Genomic DNA, 22,195 nt, shown 5'->3' on the forward strand with positions numbered 1-22,195 from the left:
TGAAAAGAGTTAATCTATTTTATATTATGGCATTTAAGTTAGTTTAAAACATCTTTATTGAAACTAAAACAGAAGGTTCATTAATTAAATATTAGAAGAAGGAATGAAAGTAATTTTAAACAAAGAAATGAAAAAGTAAATTATAGACACAAAAGGGAAATTAAATTAGAAAGTAAATAAGTGGCATAGTATTTACTAATGAATCCCCAGAACACCGGAACACGAGTTATGGAAGTCATCTTGTCAATGACTTGCCACAAAGGTGAAGAATAGCGTGTATCGATGCCACAATGCAGTGGAAGGACAGTAGCATCAAGCTGGAAGGAGGCTAGAAAATTATTAACTGCTATGAATATAAACCTTGAAATTATGAAAGTCAGAGAACTCTGTCTAGTGAGACAGTAACAATTTAATAGTACACTTTATTTTCTTAATTGAACAGAAATTTATTGTTGAAATCTAGAATAATAAGATGAAAAGTTCTCCAATACATTTACAAGGACTTACTTAAAAAGAAAATTACAGCCAGTCACACTGAAATTGTTTTGTAAAAGTCATGCATACAATGGCAAAATGTTCCAAATAATTATAAGATACACCACAATACACACACTTCAATTGTGGTATATCTTATTATGTGGAATTAGTATATCTCAACTATGTCTCAAACTCTCTTAACTTTTAAAATTTGAATGTGTTGATTCAGTGGTTGAGGTATGTCAAACTAGGCACCCTACCCGAATGTCAAAAAGTCTGAATTTCAAAATGTACTGTTTCTTAAATTTAAAGATAGTCAGTTTTATAAGCACTTTGCTTGTCCCAACCGTTTTTTTAACTTAGTGGTCTCAGTCCACATCACGTTGCTGAGAAGAACAAAAGGGAAGCCACTGGGGAAAAGCATGAACCCTCTCAGCATCCTGTTCTCATAAAACCAGAAAGCAAGCAAAAATGACATTTCCTTAGGAAATACAAACCAAGGTGTCTGAGTCTGAATTGTCTTGTCCTAATAAGACAGTTCATATTTTTTCAAAAGAATAGTAAGTATGTTTATCTTGACTACAAGTGTATGATTTGATTCAAGTTTCCTATTTTCTGGGTATGCTTAGGAATTATGTATGTATTTTTAAAAAATCATTGGCCAGATTTAATTCCAAATCTGAGAACTGCTTTTCATTTTAGCCTTATGATTGATGTATTGTTGAGTAGTACTTACTCCACAAACTAGTTGCACATTTGGGCAGTAAAAACAATTCTTTATCTTACATTGTTAATCTTTCACCAATAACAATTTCAAAATTACAACTTCTGCCTATACTTGGAGCTGTTATCATAAGTATATATTTTCAGATTTGCTTTTAATTTTTATTCCTTTGCGTACTATGTGTATGTCATACGAGCATGGATCCAGTGGAGAACAGAGGAAGGTGTTGGAACTCTTAGAGCTAAGCTGTAGTTACACTTGGTTGTGAGCCACTCAGCATGGGTGTTGGGACTGATTTCATTACCTCTCTAACCCCTTCCTGAACATTTTAACATAAGAAAAAAGATGTATCGATCATATATGGCTTTATCCCTTAGGCTACTTTGGTAGTACTTCTAAAACTTTACTCATGAATAAACAAACATTTTTCTGTTCTTGACGTTTCTTTTATCAGTGTTTTTAATATACTATGTATGACAAGAAATACTTTTCAGAAAAAAACACTGTCAAGTTTGATAAGTGCTGTGGGTCATGTGCTTGGTCTTTTTCCAGAATTCCTCATATGACAACACTAGAGATAAAAAAAAATCCTTGAGTCAAACAAAACTTATTCTTGAAGCAAAGTATTCCTAAGGATTTTCTTCAAAATTCAAAGAGATAAATATATAATTAAAAATTTTCACTTCTATACAAACGTTTTACTCTTAAGAATTATTTTTCCTTTGTGGCTGGGGGCATAGTTCAAAAGCTGAGCATTTGCTTAGCTTGTATGAGGTCCTAAGCTTAATCCAAGTGACACACATAAACAAAAAGAATAATTGTTTTAATTCAACAACTTTGGTTTTGCTAGTCCAGTGCACTCTCCAGATTTAAATACTTCATGATTGTTCATATTTCCATGGTTACGTGCTTCTGTTTTCCTTTACTAGAACTGCTTATACTTCTAAGTAGAGAAATGATAATGACTGTATGTAAAGTGCCCAGTCAGGAAGTAACCAAGAATGAATCCTCTTATTTTAAGTTGAAGTGCTGGGTGTCAAAGTTCTGATAACTTTTGAGTTGTGTAGACTCTTGATCTTTTCTAAGGAAAGCAATCTCACATGCAAATTTGGTGTCTCAGGTTGTCATAATGATTCTGCTTTTCTCATGTTCTGTATTTTTGATTTTTTTTCTTGTTCTGTATTTTTATTTTTGTTCTGTAGTTTTAATATGTTACCTTAAGGCACAGTTTAATATTTATAAGACTGTTGTGAAGATCAAATGAAATGATACTGTGTACAAGCCAATATGAGCACTGACAACAAACACTTGAGAGTTATGAGGCACTGCTGGAGGCATTTAACAGTACATCATGTATCTACAAAGACAAATACCAGTCAACCTTTCCTTAATTAGAAAGTATGCTTCCTCACAAAGGGGTCAAGATAAAGCCCTTTAACATCATGGGGTTAGTTACAGATTATGACCACACAAAATGGAATAGAACATTGACTGTGAAGAGAACAGAATCTTCTGACTTGAAAAGGAACTTGTCTGACCTGTGGAGATGAGCAGAGAGATATTGGAAGAGCACATTGAGCAGGACCACATGAAGGACAGCTTCTCCACAAAGACCAAAGAAAGGGGAACAAGGATTAATGATTGAAAAGGAGATCAGAAAAATGAAAAAGGGGAAATTGTGACTCAAGATGAAAACCTTACAATGACCTAAAGAGCTAAGGGAGACCCAGAGGATTCTAGCAGATTTTTACATGCTTGCTATTTATGTAGATATGATTAAAGTAATGTCATAAGATATAATCCACACCTTCAGATCTTGTTACAAATATACACACTGGGATGTTAGTTTCAAGACACTAATGCTTGCAGTGGGCAAAATAGGTAAGTATCACTTGATACAAAACATTGCTTTAACAGGGTGGGGGTGTGTTCTACATTATTACTTTGAATTATGCAAGCTATCAAATGCATATGGGAATTGCTTAAAATGTCTTTATGATTCTTGTAGTGCCTACACAACTGCAATAAGTATTTTTTAGATGTATGTGCAAGATTCAAGACTCAATCTCTCCTTGTCGTTTCATGTCTACTGAAAAATAGATCCTAAAACCATAACAGTAAATAGTCACTTCTCTTGGTGAAAAGACATAACTAGTTCACTAGTACAGTTTTTATAATTGAGCTACACTAAGCTTTTCTGAGCCTTAATCTGAATCTCTGGGCTCATAGTAAACTCATACTATTCTTATCATCTTCACACAATATGTAGACCTACCACTGATCTATGCATCCTGGATTCAAAGTGCTCATGTGCCTCTTTGCATTGTGTTGTTGAAACTTAAAATGGTTTACCCAGACTTCTTTTTCTAATCATTTTCAGTCAGACATATCCTTTAGACTTCCTGTGGGCTGATGTTTTTGGATCCTTGGATTTTTAAGAGTCATTGTAAGCATTTAAAAATAGCATCTACTTTATGGGCCGATGATCATACTTCAAGAGTAAGATATCGATCTACTTTCTGTAGATTGTGTCCTTGACTATAATGTGGTCAGGGTTACCGGCTGCTGCTGCTGCTTCTGCTGAGGTTGCATGCTTTCTCAACAGATTATTTACCTTCTTTTATAATAGTAGCCACTTATAAAAAATGAAGTTATGTGTATATGTGTGAGTGATTATTATTTCGTGAAATTCCTTAAAAATTAAAACTCAGAAGGGTGTTCTTCCTTACCATTTTAATGGAGATTTAATTTATATAAAGTTGAATAAACAGAATCTAGGCCTTGCGAGATGTTGATTATGAGGCCCTAAAATCTTGATTTGACAGCAGTACAACATTCCATAAACCCACAACATTGAGTTATATCAATACACTTTTTAGTGGCATTCCAATGTGGCTTCTGTGGAATGATGGTCACAGTCTAAAGGTCCAGAGGATCTGGTTTTTGTTTTCACAGATGACTAAGACTTACCAGAATTTTCATGGCCTGGGGTGACCCAGGTGAAGCTAGTCTGGAATGCTCTTGTCAATTTAGAATTTAATCACAGTTGAAAAAAGTCATGCAGAAAAATCCCTTTCCTTTAAGACAGAAAAAGCTTTTACCAGTGAATACAATGCGTATCTTGTTTTCTATATATGATGATTTCTTAGCTGTTCTTGAAATGTAATATTTTTAAACAATTTGGCAAAATTCTGTAATTCTATTCTATAAATAGACATATTATCTTGCTATAGTGGTGAAGACATAGGACAAAATATTCCAAAAGACTTAATTGAAGAAACCACATATATGTTAATGTCATAAAATCAGTACATTCTCCATTTAGATCATAGCCAATTCATGGCAACATCACCATAGGAAAACAGTTAAGCTACTTTCATTTTGCAGTTACTTTGGAAGACTTTCTTTGGCAAACCTATCTGAAGGAAGTAAAGAATAGCTGAGTCTGTGATTATTTTTTTCTTTTTCTTTTTTTATTATTTTAATTTTAAATAGCTTGTCAATCCCAGTTCCCTCTCCCTCCCCTCCTCCCGCATCCCTCCACCATTCCCCCCCTAGCCTCCCACCCTATTGCCAATTCCTTCCACATAGGGGATATCTAGAGTCTGTCATTTCACTCAGGGTAGGGTCCAGGCACTCCCCTAAGAGTCCAGACTGAGAGAGCTTCCCTCTTTGTGTTATGGACACACGATGTCTGTTTGTATTCCAGGGATAAACACTGATCCACTGCTCAGGGCACCATAGGTTGCCCAGGCCTCCTCACTGACTCTCACATTCGGGGGGGTCTGGATAAGTCCCATGCTGGCCTCCCAGCTGTCGGTCTGGGGTCCAAGAGCTCTCCCCTGTTCAGATCAGCTGTCTCTGCTGTTTTGCCAGCCCATTCTTTGCCAACTTGCTCATTGCTCCTCTCTCTGTGTCACTGGGTTCCTTGGGTTCAGGATGAAGGCTCCCGGATGGTTATAGACATCAAGTTCATTATCAGGAATGGGCATTTGAGGTGGTCTCTCCACTATTGCTTAGCTTGCCAATTCGTGTCATGCCTTTAGATCACTAGAGGTCACACTGGTGCCTGATCTGTCTGTGATTCTTGAAATGCAGCTAATAACTGGACTAGTAGTGTAAGGGGTGGCTGGATATATAGCAACCCTCAGATTTCAAGTGACATTGCTTCTATTTTGAAATCATAACTTTTTCAGTTATGTCTTTCATGTACCATGATGGACAGCAGAGTAGTAAGGTTTAGGCATGGATTGATTAAGACAGGAAGAATGGTAGAAACCATTTGTCCATGAATTCAGAATTCATGTTCTAGAACGGCCAGTGTAAGGCAATTAAAACACTTATAATGAAAAATTGTGACGAGCAAGAGCAGTGGATATTTATTATTTCATATCTTTCTGATCTGTATGTGTGCACAGACAAGAATTTTGAAGAACCTGGCATCAGAGGTGCAGCTATTGTCCCAGTATTTGGGAGGCTGAGGCAAGATTACTTTCAGTTTGTGTCCAACCTGGGATATATAATAACAATTTCTTAAAACCAACCAAACAAACAAAACACAAACAAAAGAGAAAGAAAAGCATTCATGGTGAGCTATATTTCCAAGGCAGTGACAGATTTTGAGCCTTGGCTCTCACGTCTTCCCAAGGGATTCTTGTCTGAACCTTTGCAAAAACTGGGGGGTTTCCCAGCTTCTTTTGGAATCTTTCTTTTGAACATCATTCAAGACAGTGGTCTTCAAAATATTTTAACCAGAACCCTTCTTAAAAGGGCATCCTACATTGGTATATATAAGGTGGAGAAACAAAAACTCTTGTTAATGAGATATTTATACTTCCTTACATGTTATGTGCATTATTTCCTATAGTACTGCCTTGAATTTTATTATATTTATCTTATTTTGCTCTGTTTCTACATATTTGAACAGTAAGTAATGGTTGTGGTACACATATTAATTTAATAATTTTTATTCAAAATTTAAAAATACCTAAATAATATCAAATGCAATAAAAGTTCAACTGTGTTGGAAAATAGACCAATGAAGAATAGATAACTTCTGAATATTGACTGATTGAGAATCAATCAATTGGTAATATAGTGTATATGTGAACTGAAATAAATGAGTTACTGTGTAGACATTGAATTTTAGAAATTTTGTTATGCGCAAAGATGGCTCAAATATTCCAATAAGATGGATGGATATAGTAGAACACCCAAACCCTAAGTGAGCCTAGAAAGCATCATTCTTATAAATGCAAGCTAGCAGTATCTCAACAATATACATGAAATTAGTTGATGTAGGAAGAACCTCTAAAAGAAACAGACTGTCCGAAAACTTTTAGAAATGATAAACATTCAGCAATATGGCAGAATACAAAATCAACTTGAATAAATCAAAAACTTTTCTGTACACCAATAACAAATATACAGAGAATGAGATCATGGACACACTCACATTCACAATAGCCTAAAAGAAAATAAAATATCTAGGAATAAGCTTAATCCAGAAAGTGAAGGATCTACAATTAAAAATTTAAACCTCTGAAGAAAGAGATAAGAGCACACAAAAAATAGAAAGGTATCTTATACTCATAGTAACATTGTGAAATACCATTCTACCAACCCCATTTATTACTCAGAAAAATACAAAACCTATCCTGAAATTTGTATGGAACCAGAAAGACCCTAGATAGTGAAAACAATCTTGGGCAAAAAGAACAAGGCTGGAGGGATTACAATTACAGACCTTGAACTATATTACATAGTCATAGCAATATAGCAACATGGTATCGACACAAAACTAGACATGTAGAACAATGGAACAAAATAAAAAGCTCACACATGAACACATGTGACTTTAGTCATTTAATGTTTGACAAAGATGTCAGAAACCTGTGCTGGAAAAAAGAAAGCATCTTCAAAAAACACCGGTAAAACTAGATGCTCATATGCAGAAGAACAAAATTTGACTCATATCCATCACATTGCACAAAAACAAATTCCAAATGGATCAAAGTCCTGAACCTGAAACTTGAAACACTAAAACTACTAGAATAAAACATAGGTAGTGCTCTGCATGCTACTGGTGCAGGAAAGAAATTCCTGAATAGGACTCCATTTGCTCAAGAATTAAGGCCAAGTGAGACTACATGAAACTTAGATGCTTCTCCATAGTTAAAGAAAATAAAAAAAAAACAACTGCAGACTGATGCAGCCACTGTGGAAGTTGTTGTAGATAATTCTCAAAAATGCCAAAAATAAATCTAATCTATGACCTGCCCGCACCTCTTCTCAGTATACACCTACAGGACTCGACAGCCTACTCCACAGATGTTTGCTCAGCTGTGTACATTGCTGCTCTAGTCACAGTAGCCAGTAAATGGAAATAACCTAAAAGTCATACAACTGACAAATAGATAATGTGAAATATATACACTATAGAATACTATTCTGCTGTAAAGAAATCATAATCTTTGCAGGTAATGGATGTAACTAGAAAAGATCATATTAAGTGATTTAGTGAGGTAACTCAGACCTGGAAAGACCAGAGTCATATGTTCTCTCTTACTGCAGGCACCTAGCTTCCAACCTTCAGATGGGAGTGCAGAACCTCAAGTGACTACAGAAAATAGGAAAGCAAAACAGGACCATTGCCAGGATTTGTGGGGGTGGTGTTAGGGAGCAATAGAGAGGGGATTGGCAGGGTACAAGTGATCTGACCCTGGAAATGGGAAAAGGGGGCTCCTTAGGGAAGGGGAGGGATGTAAATACCGAAAAGGGTAGGGGAGACTAAAGCAGAATAACAGAATACAAGTGATGTAATAGGACAGATGGAAAAGTGGCTCTTAGGGAAGGTAAATACAGGAGAAGGAAGGAGATGGACAAAATAACATCAAGGACATCTGAGAAAGCCAGAAGGAAACCTAGCTATTTATCAAAAAGACAAAACAAAACCAAAAACACTGCATGATACATGTAACTTCGTATATAAGTTTTTTTTTAGAAACAACCTTATTTTACATATCAATCCCCATATTCCTTCGCCTTCCCATTCTCTCATACCCCTTCCCAAAGATGCCTCCCAATCCACCCCCTACCCATTCCCCAAGTATAGTGAGGCCTTCTGCAGGGAATCATCAAAGTCTGTCACATCATTTGGGGGAGGGCCTAGGCCCTCTTTCATGTATCTGGGCTGCAATAGTATTCCTCCTTAGGGAATGGGCTCCCAGAGTCCATTTGAGCACAAGGGATAAATACTGGCTCCACAATTAGAGGTCCCATAGACTTCCCTGGCCTCCTAGCTCGCACCCACATTCAGAGGGCTTGGTTCAGTTTTAATGAACTTTTCTCATCTGAGCTGGCAGTTCTCCCTCCAAAGACCATCTAAGAAAACCCCTCATAGCATACATGAGAAGCTTTCTTTTGAGTTATTGACCAGGACTGTTCAAGAGACTCCCAAAACATCCAGTCTATTTCTGTCACCCTTGGTTATCCACCTTAGTGGAAGGTAAGTACCTATTGCTGAAGACACCACTCCTAAGCTGGAATTGACCAGAAATCCTCCTCCCTGAGGAATAGCTTTCATGGCACCAGAAGGTGTCATGCAAATTTCCAAAGTAAAAGCATCCAAAAGTTTTACCCCATCATGATGCCTATGAGCCACATTAATGACCAATATGTCATGATAACCCTACAGATACAGCAGTGGTACACATACCTTGGTGATAACCAACAGTTCTACAATTGAGCTTAAGACCTACACAACAAGAGGGAGACCAGGCCTGGTACTGAAAACCTAGTTAACTACTCTGTTAGTAAATTCATGGTTATTGGAGGGGAACCTACAACCACTAATTTACTGAACCAGTACAATCCCTAACAACAACCAATAAACATTGGTCCTTAAACCCACAGATAAATGTAGTCTTTATCCCTCATCAAGGAAACTTCTCTTTGTAACAGATGGGGACTATTACAGAAAAATATAACCAATTACAATGCAGAGTTGTGGAGCCTAGTCCCAGTGAATACATCCACAAAATACTCCAACACCTAAGGCCCAGAGAATATTGAGAAAGATGGACTAAAAGGTAGTAAGAGCAAAAGGATCAGGTAGTTTGCTTTGAAACTGTGTCTCCTAGTAATGTCAAAGCTATACTCACAAAGTCTCACCAACATGACAAGCATGACACCAATGGACATGCCAAACAGGATGAAAAGAAGCCCACAAGGCCTCAATTCTACACAAAGAACTATAGGCAACTGAAGAAGTCTGGGAGTTGGAGAGGCAACTTTTAGCAGGGAAGAGAATACCGACTGGTTGTTTGGTACCAAATGGTCAGTTTAGAAAGTATACATACAGAATTATATTGATTAAAGTATTTGGAATACATATGTATAAACATTCCCGTTTATGCATATCATAGTGGTGAGAGGTGAGAGAGAGACACATAAATTTGAAAAGAGTGGGGAGAGGTATAGTGGAGGGTTTTGAGGAAGGAATAGGGAGGGAGAAATGTGATTAAATTATAATCCTGAAATTTTTAAGGAAAAAAGTTTGCACTTTAAGTGCATTGATGCTCCCTAAGGAAGTGCATGCTAGCATGTTACAAAAGGAGCTGAACAGAAGGAGTTATGAAATTCAAAGCTGTCAGCACAGAAAGCCAAGGATCAGCTCCAGAGACAGAAAAGGAATCCCAGTGAAGTAGGGGTATTATTTGTATTCTTGGTTATTTAGTAGCACTAAATGATTGCAAATGGATGTTGTGAAACTGCCATACAAATTATTCATCATGATTGATCTGAAAGCTTGCGTCTCTGAAGTCCATGCTGGAATTTAACTACCAACACAGCAGTATTAAGAAGGTGGGGTATTCTAGGAGGTCAACAGGCTATGGAGGTTCATCCTCAGGAGAGGCAGTGTTAGAGCTTCATTAAAGTGCATAAAGAGCTGAGCTCTGAGGTCAGGGTGAGCGCAGGGCTCTTAGTGGTGGGTTGGATGTAGACATTGGGCACTCATCAGATACCAAATCTGCCTGCAACTTGATCTTGGAATTTCCTAACTCCTGAACTATATTAATAAAGTTTTGCTTTTTGTAAATAAATAAGTAGACCATGGTTGTAAGAAATAGTTTCCATCAAGGTAAGGAATTACTTTTGAATGGCATCAAAGAGAATTTCTTTTAAAATGAAATAAATGAGAAATAATTTATAAATGTGCGACGTCTTAAACCACAATAGGTACAACAAGGAGAAAAAGATAAAACCACTTTCAAGTATAAAAGTGAATAAGAAAATTTTGGTTTTTTAACATTATTTTCCTCAGAAAGATGATAGATAAAAGGTTTTAATTTTTAAAAGGAGCATCCTCAACTAAACAATTAGGGAACATCACTTAAGGAACAGGAAATCCAGTGTTATCTGTATTCACATTAGTGAAAACCTAGGACTATAAACATTTCTCCCCCAAGGAAGTCCATACTCTGGAAATGCCCTGCTACACTTGGACAGCAGAAGCAACCAACCAGCATTCATCAGAAACTAAAATGCATACACTGAAGATGCCAGAGAAGACACAAGAGGAATCAAGCCTGAGGTAATCAGGAGCTGGGAAGGTGGGGAAGCCTAAGCACCAGGCCTATGCCAGGGTCCTGGAGAGGGTAAGAATGCTTGTGTGAGTGACTAAGTAAGATCTTCTCTGTGAAAGACGCTGTATGTGACCAGGTTAATTTCATAGTCCTATAATGGAATTTCCCTCAGGCCTCCTAAACTTATTTAAAGAGTGTAACAGATGACTGACAGACATGCAAGCCAGCTGTAGACCTTCCAGATGTTTAGACCAATGGCCTACCATGCTCCTAAGCCTTTAAGTCCTCTTCCATGCCAGCTTCATTTTCTAATCTAGTTTTAACCCAGCTAGCTTTGACCACTGGCCAACAACAAAGGATTTGGCTACATCCCTCCTCTGCTTCTTCCTGTTTTGGCCTCTTCAGAGAAACAATCATGGCCGTCTTGGTTCTAGGTCTGAAATGTTAACAAATCCTTGTCTCAGAACACTTGGCTGACCTTCCGGCAGTCTGGACTGGTTTACAGAGGGCATTGAATATGATGGAAGCACACTTCTTGTCTTGCAAGTTCTAGAGTCAATATTCTAGTTATCCTATTTGGGAAATTTGGCTCTCAGGGAGAAAAGCCATATTTCACAGAGAAGTGGGACAAGAATGAAGCATTTAGTCCCTCTTTTGTTGTCACTGTCATTCCTCTCCATGCTTCCTTTCGTCTAACTACTCTCAAATCCTGAGGTTTGATATGTGTTTCATAACTCAAGGTCATGCTAATGACACAGGATTAGTATTTGGTGAAAAACTCCTGGGGAAAATATCATTATATGCACGCATTTGAAGATGGGAGTGTTACTAAAGGGACAGCACTTTAGAGACAGGACCATAGCATTAAACATTATCACAAAGTCTAGTCCAGGGAAAGTCATAAGCAACCCACCACCACTAACTCAATCATAAAGCAGCATTTTACTATTAAAAGTAAAAATAGCCATGATAGAAAAATCATCACCAAGAAGCTGAAGTAAGATAGATGTGCTAAAAAGAAAATGGCTGGATTTCCTTATAGAAAACACTGTAAGCTTTGCATATCATTCATGAACATCACCCTGCATCCTTGAAATCATCCCTGGATTATTTAGAATACCCCATATCATGTAAATCCTGTGGAAATAGGCCCTTCAATTATATTGTTTAGGGAATAATCACAGGACAAAATGGTCTTTATGTGAAAAATTATTTGTGATAAAGTGATTGTTTTACTCTGTGGATGTCGAATCCAAGGATATAGAAACTGACAACTGTAACTCCTAAACTTAATAGCAACTCTTAGTAAGATGCTTATGAAAAAAATGCTATTCAAGAAGACTTTTTCCAGTAAGAACCATAGATGGGGCCTATGGTTTGGGACTTGGGAGGGTCACACATTCACTAGGAGGAATCATGGACCCACCTGCTCTCTACAACTGCGTTGATGGCTATTCTGAAAATGTTGGGTGAATACCTGATTGAGCTACTGCCCAAACATGATTGTTTCTCTGAAGTGGCCAGAAACAGGAAGAAGCAGAGGTGGGATGGAGACAAGTCCTTTGCTGTTGGCCAATGGTCAAAGAAAGCTGGGATAAAACTAGATTAGAAAATGAAAATGAAAATAAAGCCAGCATGGAAGAGGACTTAAAGGCTTGGGAGCATGGTAGGCCATTGGTCTAAACATCTGGAATGTCTACAGCTGACTTGCATGTCTATAGTCTAGTCTGCTGAGTATCTCATTCCCTTCATGCTATCACAATGGCCTATAGTCCCCACCCCCCAGATGGCTATTTCATGATGCTCTTTCTTCCTAGCAGAGAGGAAGATTTCTGGAAACATTAGTCATTGGCTAGCACTTCTTCCTAAGTAGCCATTCTAGAAATAGAGCACGATGGTAGGTTATCAAGGGCAGCATGCATTCTTTGGGCCCTGATCTCAGAAGCCAATGATGTCATTTCTTTAGGGACAGAAGGTGTGGGTATCAGTAAAGCATGTCAAGAATGCAAATACTTCTGAAGATCTGCATTTGCTTATTGCATTAGGAACCTTGAACAAATTTAGTTATAGCAAATATGGGCAAACAATCTATGATCTAAACCAGTATATACTATCCTTTTGTATTTGTTATAGACCATTAAGACTGATAACATTTTATCACTTGAAATATTTATTTTTCCTGTATGTAGGAATATTGAGATGAAGTTTTTGAAGATAACAAAGTTCTCATAATAGTGAACAATAACTGAAAAATCAGTTTATCCATCTGCATAGGACCTAACTTAACTTTGCAGTTAAAAAGAACAGAGCACATAAACTAGGAAATTGTAAGGGAATTTTCATCAATAGAGAAACAGCAAAGATGACACAAAAGATCTGCGCTGACTGACAGACATTCACAAACTCCTAACAAAAGTCGACAATTTCCTGCCAAAGAAACATGCCAGGGGCCTCAGGATGTGGGTAAGACAAGCGTGTTCCTGTGGTAACCATTTCCCAAACAACAAAAATAGAAACACTGAGGCTTGCTCAGCTGTGGCTTACCTGGTCTCCTGATTTATGAGAAAAAGAACAGAGTCAACTAAACTGTTCCAAGAAATAACCAAGGAACAAATACTGAATTACAAAGCAGCAAAAGCTGGCAAATAATACTGCTTTAACTGAATAGCGATGACTTCTTAATTCATAATGGAAAGAAATACCTTAACATAGTTTGATATTTATCAAAAAATATTTTTTTTCTCATGTGACATTATCTTCTAGGTTAGCATACTGAAGATGCATGTACTATTCCACGTGTCTTAAGTTTCTATTCAATCCAACATAAATAATCCTATAAAAGGATATAAATATATACTCTCATTAAATTAAAATCATGTTTACTTGTAGTTTCCCATAGTCTGATATTGTTTCCTTAATTTTTAACCATAATCTTAACTTCCTTTAATATCTACACATCAGGGTTATTTTGTTCATTTTCCTGGTCATTGCCATGAATTCATTTTATGCATTCATCTTCACAGCAAATATTTATTAACTATTCACTGACTATCAGTGAATGACTAGGTCTAATCCCTCATCATTCATTCTTATTTTCACATTGCATTTGCTAACTTTCTAAAAGTCAGTGACATTCTAACAATAATCATTTTCACTTTCCATTCCATGGCTGTGTGTTTACCCAGAAATGGCACCACTTTTATATCTTACTTACAATGGTGAGATGAAGTTGTATGGGGAGAGTCGGGTGGTAAAGTAAATTAGTATGCATTTCTTAAATCCAATATACAGTGTATTGGACTAAACATTTAACATTTACCATCTTAAATGAGCTTAGTAAGAACAAAATAAGACAGGTACATTATTATTTCATAAATTAAGGCAACAAATGTCTTCAGTGCTTAGGGATTAGATACCCAAGGTCTATAGTTAGCAATGGACAATGCCCACTGTTTGATCTCAAAGGTTTATAGACAGCTTTCTAACAGGCAGGGGCAGTATTTCCATTTCCTTAAAATATTAATGGTTTCTTTGAACTTGTCTCTTAACTCAATATAAAATATATTATAATGTGTTATAAAGCATATATATTGTATGCTTGTAAAAATTTATTACAGTGACTTCATAAATATGCATAATTTAAACATGAATAACATTGTATGAATTGTACAATATATTCAATACTATTCTGCTATTTGCATAAAATATTGTATGAATTTATGCCACTATAAACCATACCACATTTTTTCCATTCTGTTTGCAGATCCATACCTACTGAGATAGGTTGCTTTGGAAATCACCTTTTAACAATGGTTTTTGAAGCAAAGGTAGAAAGCTCATAAAAGAAAAATTCTAGCAAGACATCCTTCTGACATCTGTTTGCTCAATGTAATACATTTAATTATTTTTAGACTGCTCCATTAATACTATGAACATCAGATAATAATGATGGATTCTTTAGGCAGGTAAAACTTAATTATATATATATATATATATATATATATATGTATGTGTGTGTGTATAGATTCATACGAGAGAAAATACAAATGTAATATCTGTTTTCATTCATAGGAATTAAGTAAAATACCACAAATTAGCATTAAGGAAAGGAATTTATTGTGTTTAATTCACTCCAATTATCCCATATTGGTATGTACCTTATAGTCTTCATAATCGTTGTTATCAAGCAAGTTCCTTTTCTCCAGCTCTATATGATACTCCTCAGTAGGCTCTGTAAGCCCATGTTTGAGAGACACCTGTTCATAGATAGGATTTCCACTAAAAAAGAGTTCTTTCCAATCATGCATCATCTTATGTGGAATAAGACTATTGGGACAAAAAGAAAAAAAAAGAAGGGATTAATGAGTAATTTAGTGAAATACACCCCTCAATCACTGGTCTTTTGTTTTCATTATATAAAGTATTCCCCTTCATTTGATTTAAATGAAAATGATTAATTCAAACTATTTTAAAAGTTATCACATGTACAGTGTCAGAATGACCAACATACATTACACTTTTCTGCTATGATGATATTCACATAAGTAAACAGTTATCTTAAAGGAGCCTTGTGCCGGGCGTTGGTGGCGCACGCCTTTAATCCCAGCACTCGGGAGGCAGAGGCAGGCGGATCTCTGTGAGTTCGAGACCAGCCTGGTCTACCGAGCGAGTTCCAGGACAGAGTCCAAAACAATACAGAGAAACCCTGTATGGACAACAAAAAACAAAAAAACAAAAGAAAAAAAAACCAAAAAAGGAGCCTTGTATGCATTTGTTCTAGTCATTACTTACAGAAGTAGAATGTTAGATCATTTAAATTATGCCCTAAGATTTTATACCAAATCTGGGAATTAAAAAGCCTAATTGTTTGGATCACTCTCATTGCTTTAGATTAAATTGTTCTTTTATACCACAGACAATAAGAAAGGTTTAAAAAGCCAGTGACAGCATTTAAGTTCCAGACATTTCATAAAATATAAATGTGAATGTAATTCATAGCTTCCAAAAGTCAGCTCTGGGAAGAAGGGCAAAAGTAACTACGTAAACAAGACATTCGGCTGAGAATTATACAATGGGAGAGAGAATGTGACAGTGTGACCTGACCAGATTTGCTGGTTTGAGAAAAGACTCTTTGAAGAAATGTCTGCTAAGCTGAGGCCTGCCTAAAGAGGTAACCAGGACACAGTGACCAGAAAACATCTCTGAGAGGAACAAAAGGTATGAAAAAAAGAGAGGTTGGCATGACTCTGACAATGTCTCTTTAAAATGTTCATCTAGAATTTGAAATCACAACTCAAAAAAGTCGTATTTGCAGCCTGGATGGACCTTGGGGAAATGCTAAGTGAATAACCCTGTTACAAAAGAGACAGACATTCTGTGTGCCCATCAATAGTGCATGCCTGGAGAGGATGTGTTTGAAACGTAAGTTAAAATAGTGACCATCAAGAACTGGAAGAGGTGGTCCAGGGATCTGTTATTCAGTGGGTACAATCTAAAAGCCTTTCCTGTTTAAAGGGTTTATGTGGTCAAGGGTCTGGAAAAAAATCAGCTCTCATTATCTTTAGGCATCGATTCTTTTCTTATTCCATCACTCACCAGAGTGGGAGGCTAAAATTACCTGTGTTCCTTCTTGCAGTCTTTTAATATTCCTTTTAGTGGTGATTTCAGTATGACATTTGTGGAGGTTCTCTGGCTTTATAATTGCAATCCATTAAATTACTCCACATATTTCACTCACAAAAAAGAAATGAAAAAAAACAGCTCTCTGGCCTTTACTGTAATTTTTCTCAGGCGGAAGGATGCAATAACAGCAACAGCTGAAATGGGTAAAGCAGGGATGCTTTAAAAGCATTTTCTCTAGAGTTCACCAATACTGATAACCCTGTGCCTGGGGACTCTGATCCCACCCTGCCCCAACCAGATGTGTGCAGGTTCTAGGGGAAGGAAAGCAATTGCAGTGGCTTCCTGCCTGAACACCCCCTTTCTTCTTAACCGAAATTCTTTTTTAAATAAATAATATATTTAATTAATTAATCTTTAGAGAATTTTAGACAATATATTAATCATGGTCACAGTCCAGTTCTCCCATATCTGCTGCTTTCCTCTCCACTTCATGTCATTTAAATTTTTTAAATATTTTAATATTTTAAATTAAAATTGAGTTATATCACTTCCCCATTCCCTCCCTCATCCTCCAGTTCCTCCCCATTGCCCTCTCTCAAACCCCTCCCATACCGTTTCACTCTCAAGTTGATTTTCCATTTTTATTATATTTCTATTGCTACCACTTTGCTAGACCAGCATTCTATATCTTATCTACCATCCTCATTAAAGAGACGCCCTTTACAGCAAATAGAGACCATCACAGCAAACCATACTAAATGCAATACCAAGATTGGAAGATTGTGGGAAGCCTAGGTACAACAGATATGTCTTCTTTGCAGCTCCTGCATCTATGCTTCAGAAAATGTCAGAGAAGAAGGGGGAGACATATTGTCATAGCCAGGGTATCTGTAAATACCTGCTATGAAACAGGCTGTACCTGCCTAGAAATGGCTGTATAAACAAGACCTGAACAATAATAATGTCAATATTATGCTAACATGTATGGGAGAAACTTTTTTGTGGGAACCCACCCCTAGGCACAGAACTATAAGCAATTAATTGAAATTCTTAAGGTTCAGTGGGACTTCAGAACTGGATCAGTAGTTCAGAGAACATTCTGCTCTTCTGGAGGGTCTGAGTTCAGTTCCCAGCATCTACATTGGGCAACTAGTAACTGTAATTCTACCTCCAAGGGGCGTGATACCCTCTTCCAGGTTCTGTGGACACTAACATACTCATACATATACATCAATAAAAATGTTTAAAATTATTCATTAAAATGCATGTGTACATTTGGACTAGCTATTCCATTTTGTCAAATGACGCAAATTCTATCAGCTTATCTCATATAAGTAAAATTCTGCTTTGTTATTATAGTCATGGTTTGGCACTGATATAGTTTAGACACAGAACTCTTAAAAACCACAGAATTACTAATGAGACATTTCTATAGCCTTACTCTCTTCTCTCCCCACAGTCCCTTTAGTCTTCCAACAATTGCTAACAGAGTACAAGTTTCAGTAATTCTCTAACTTCAAAGGTGCTATCTAACTGAACTGTAGAGATGGCTCAGGCAGTAAAGTTCTTGCCTTGTAAGCAAGAGGATACAAATTCAAATCCTAAACCAACACACATGTGCGCGCTCGCATACACACACACACACACACACACACACACACACACACACACCACAAAAGACACAGGCCTGGTGTGATAGTACACTGTTGTACTCTCAGCACTAAGAATGAAGAAATAGATCCCTGGCTTGATGAGCAGCCAGACTAGCCTACCTGGTAAGCCTAAAAATTGTGCCAGAGATCTCTCAAAGACTGATAATCCCCAGCAACAATTGTAGGAGGAGAGAATTAATTCCCGTAAGTTTTCCTCTTGCCTTCCCAAACCACACACACACACACAAACCCAGGAATCTGAACACACAGATTCACATACACACACATACACACACATACAGATTTAATATGTGAGCATGGTGGTACATGTCTATAATCCCCACACTTGAGAGGCTGGGGCAGGGTGTTTTGAGTTGCTGCCTAAAACCCAGGCTACATAGCTATATATCTTATAAAATGGAATCATATGGCCCTTAAGCTTTGGGGATCAGCTTTTCATTTAGCATAATATCTGGAGATTCAATTATGGTGTGTAATATACCAATAATTTATTCTTTTTATTGCTTGGTATATGTCATATTACAATCGAATCTAACCATCACTTGCTGAAAGACTAATGGGTAGCCATTAGATTTAAGATATTACTATAAAAATTTTATAAGCATATGTTCATACTCTTTTATGTCAACATACATCTGAAGCTCTCCAGGAAAAATATCCACATAGAAGTCACATATGCAGTTTTTTAGGAAACTGCCAAACTATTTCCGGAAGGGCTTTACCATTTTTATACTTACTAATGAGGGAGTCAGTTTCTACATGTCAGGGAGAGCAGCATTTGATGTCATTTACCCTCGTTTTAGAGATTCTGATAATTGTGTAATAATCTCTTACTATGATCTCTGTTCAAATTCCCCTAATGTCTAATAAGGTTGAAATTTTTGTATGTATTGTTCAGGATTATGTTATTTTCTTTCTTTGGTGCATTTTATAGTCCAGATCGATTTTAGTTTGTAAAGAATTGTGTATCTCTTTCTGTTTCTTAAAATTACATACTCTGGTAATATCAATGAATACAGTGTATGTAGATTAGACCCAAGTAATCCCATTGTCCAACTCCTGATGGATCTCTGGCCTCACTATCACCATCCTCCCAAGTTCATTTCTCTCCCTCTTTTCCCCGTTTCTCCTTCACAATGCACTGAGAGTACAATTAGTGCTGTTCATATGCACATAGATAAATGGTCATCCGCTGGAGCACGGACAACCTACACATGGCCCACACTACTGAACCACACTGACTGAAGCCTTGCCGCTAACTGGGGAGCTTTAGGCAGGTGGCAACTTCTGGGGGCAGGAAAGCCACTTGGTTTTCTTCTACAACTTTAGGGAATGTACATGCCAGCTATCTTTCCTCTATCCAAACTGTGTTCTATAAAAACTCTATCCAACTCTATGTCTTACTGTCTTTTTCAAAGCAGCTGTTTAATTATGTAAAAGTCCTTTTATTGACTTCTATTGTTTGCACAGCAAAAGGTTTTCCATTTTAATGAAGTCTATCATGTTTTACAAATCATGGTTCTGGTATCAAGTCTAAGGCCTTTTTGGCTATTCATAGGAAAACAAAACATTCTGTCACATGAAAAATTTTATAACCTCTTTTACATATCCACCAAGGACTTACTTTCATTGAATTTTATATGTTATGTGAAAACACATATATCACAGGTCAATTAAAAGTTGTATTTTTGTGCTTGTGACTATCCAATTGTACCAGTATTATTTCCTTTGCTAGACTGTCTTTCTTTCATCAAATTACTTTAGAGCTTAGCCATAATCAGGTAGATCATTTTGTGGTGATCTGTGTTTGGCCTTCTCTATTCTGATCTACTGCTCTGGGTGTTGCCCCTTATCCCAGCAACTCACACTCTTCATTATCTCATGAATCATGGAACCCAGGAGTCATTCTTTACAATATAGTATTCCTTTCTAGTTACTGTATTTCTCATACTAATGTAAAAATAACCTCATATATATTTGCAAAATAAAGGGGTAGTAGTGGCTTCGTAAAGAGAATTGGAATTTTTTTCTCTGAAAGGCACATGTATAATTGTTTTGGAAATGAAGTCTAGCTATTAATTCTCCAAATGATAGGGAGAAACCTTTAATAATAACTGAAATTTCTTTTTGACGACTGGTAAAATTACAAATTCAATTTCCTTAAGGGTTTGAGGCCTATACAAACTCTAGTCGTTATGAAGCCTGCCTGATTTCATGAAGGTGCTTGGCGGCGTCATTGTTTTCTGAGAAATCAGATCATCTCTTCTGTTAGCGACATCAAGTGTGCTCAGCCATGCACACTCCCCTTTCTAATCCTTCTGGTGTCTAATGGCTCTGAGGTAATATCCTCCGCTTTGTTCCTGATAGTCACAGGTTGGGTCATCTCTCTTTCTTTCTGCTCTTTATTATTTCCTTCCTTTTCTCTTTGAGTTTATTTCTCCCTCCTTATTTTAGCTTGCTGAGTTGGCAGTGTCAGTGATGCAGCATTTAACATCCTTTTAAAAGAACAGTTTACATGGTAAATTTCTGCCAGCACTGTCCTAGCTGTGTCCCATAATATTTCCTGTGTTGTGTTTTCATTTCATCTTCTCCAATATACTTTTATATTTCCCTTATGATTTCCTGTTAGATCTGCGGATTATTTACTTAGAAATGTGTTTTGAATTTCTAAGGATTTGGAGTTTTTCCTCTTTTTTTATTCTTTGATGATTTCATATAGAGAGTTCTGACCACATCCTCATCCCTAAGTCCCTACCTACCTACCCAAATTTTATCTCTTATTTTTACTTATTAAGACCAATTTGTGATGCCTATCTATTCAGTGATGTGTGGCCTTCTGCTAGACCATGGTTGAACTACATCAATATGTCTTTTGATTCTACTCCTAAGGGACCACACTACAAGTTTTAAGTGTCCTTAGTTTGCTGAGGTTTAGTTTATGTTAGCCTTTTGTAACCTGTGAGTCTAGACCCCCTTGGGGTCACATATCAGATATTCTACTATTAGATATTAACATTATGATTTGTAACAGTAGCAAAATTATAGTTATGAGGTATCAATGAAATGATTTCATGGTTGGGTGTCACTACAACATGAGGAACTATGTTAAAGGGTCACAGCATTAGGAAGGTTGAAAACCACTGTATCTATGTCCTGGATATTGAATTTAGTTAAGGTTCTCTAGAGGAACATAACTGATAGAATGAATATGTCTATCATATCTATCATATTCATCTATCTATCTATCTATCTATCTATCTATCTATCTATCTATCTATCATCTATCATCTATCTGTCCTATTAGAGTAGATTACAGGTTGTAGTCCAGCTAGTACAACAATAGCTATCAATGAACAGTTCAAGAATAGAGTAGTTGTTCAGTCAACAGGCTGGTTGGCTCAACCAGTCTTTAATATATGCCCAGATCCTAAAGTAGGCTCTAATATCAATGAAGGAATCAACTTGCTAGTGAGAGCAAGGGAAAGCAAACAAAGAGCAAGAGGCTCCTTCTTCCATATCATTTATATAAGCTGCCTTTAGAAGGTGTTGCCCAGATTAGAGGTAGATCTTCCCACCTCAAAGAACTGGATTAAAAGTGGATCTTCCCACTTCAAATGATTTAATTAAGAAAAAAATCCCTCACAGATGTATACAGCTATGTGGGTTTTAGTTGATTCAAGTTAACAACCAAGAATAGTTGTTGACGTGCCCATCTATCACTGAAGGTCTTTATGTCTGTTTCTGATCAGATTTTCTTCCTACTTTGAAGTTCGAATATTAGAGGAAATATGACAAAGATGCTGTGACTTTTTGTTGCATTGACCCCTTTACAACATGCAATGTTCCTCTATGTACTGGTGATTTCCTTTGTTCCAATCCTATTTTTTCTGATATTAATATAAAATCCCATGTTTTCTTTCTATTATTATGTACATCTTATATTTTTTTACCCAGAGTCTGTTATTTTATTTGAAATTAATTTCTTATAGATGTCGTAATTTGGTTATGTTTTTTGATCTCCCAATCATTGTCATTTAATTACTATATTTATAGATGAAATCATATGAAGGCGAAGTCTATTAATTTGTACTTCATGGGGTTTTAAGTCTTTC

The 22,195-nt window shown here is 36.6% G+C and overlaps 1 protein-coding gene across 5 annotated transcripts in view; it reads right to left on the reverse strand.

The window, feature by feature from the left end:
- Spef2 (sperm flagellar 2) overlaps nucleotides 1-22,195 on the reverse strand; it is a 169,549-nt gene that overhangs the window by 98,447 nt on the left and 48,907 nt on the right. For all 5 annotated transcript variants that reach the window (XM_040757663.1, XM_013119022.3, XM_040757660.1 and 2 more), the window contains one exon: nucleotides 14,946-15,114. In XM_040757663.1, coding sequence (XP_040613597.1) covers nucleotides 14,946-15,114 — 169 coding nt within the window. The remainder of the gene's footprint in view (nucleotides 1-14,945; nucleotides 15,115-22,195) is intronic.

The sequence above is a fragment of the Mesocricetus auratus genome, unplaced genomic scaffold (genome assembly GCF_017639785.1).
Source record: "Mesocricetus auratus isolate SY011 unplaced genomic scaffold, BCM_Maur_2.0 Super-Scaffold_100015, whole genome shotgun sequence".
NCBI classification, from domain to species: domain Eukaryota; kingdom Metazoa; phylum Chordata; class Mammalia; order Rodentia; family Cricetidae; genus Mesocricetus; species Mesocricetus auratus.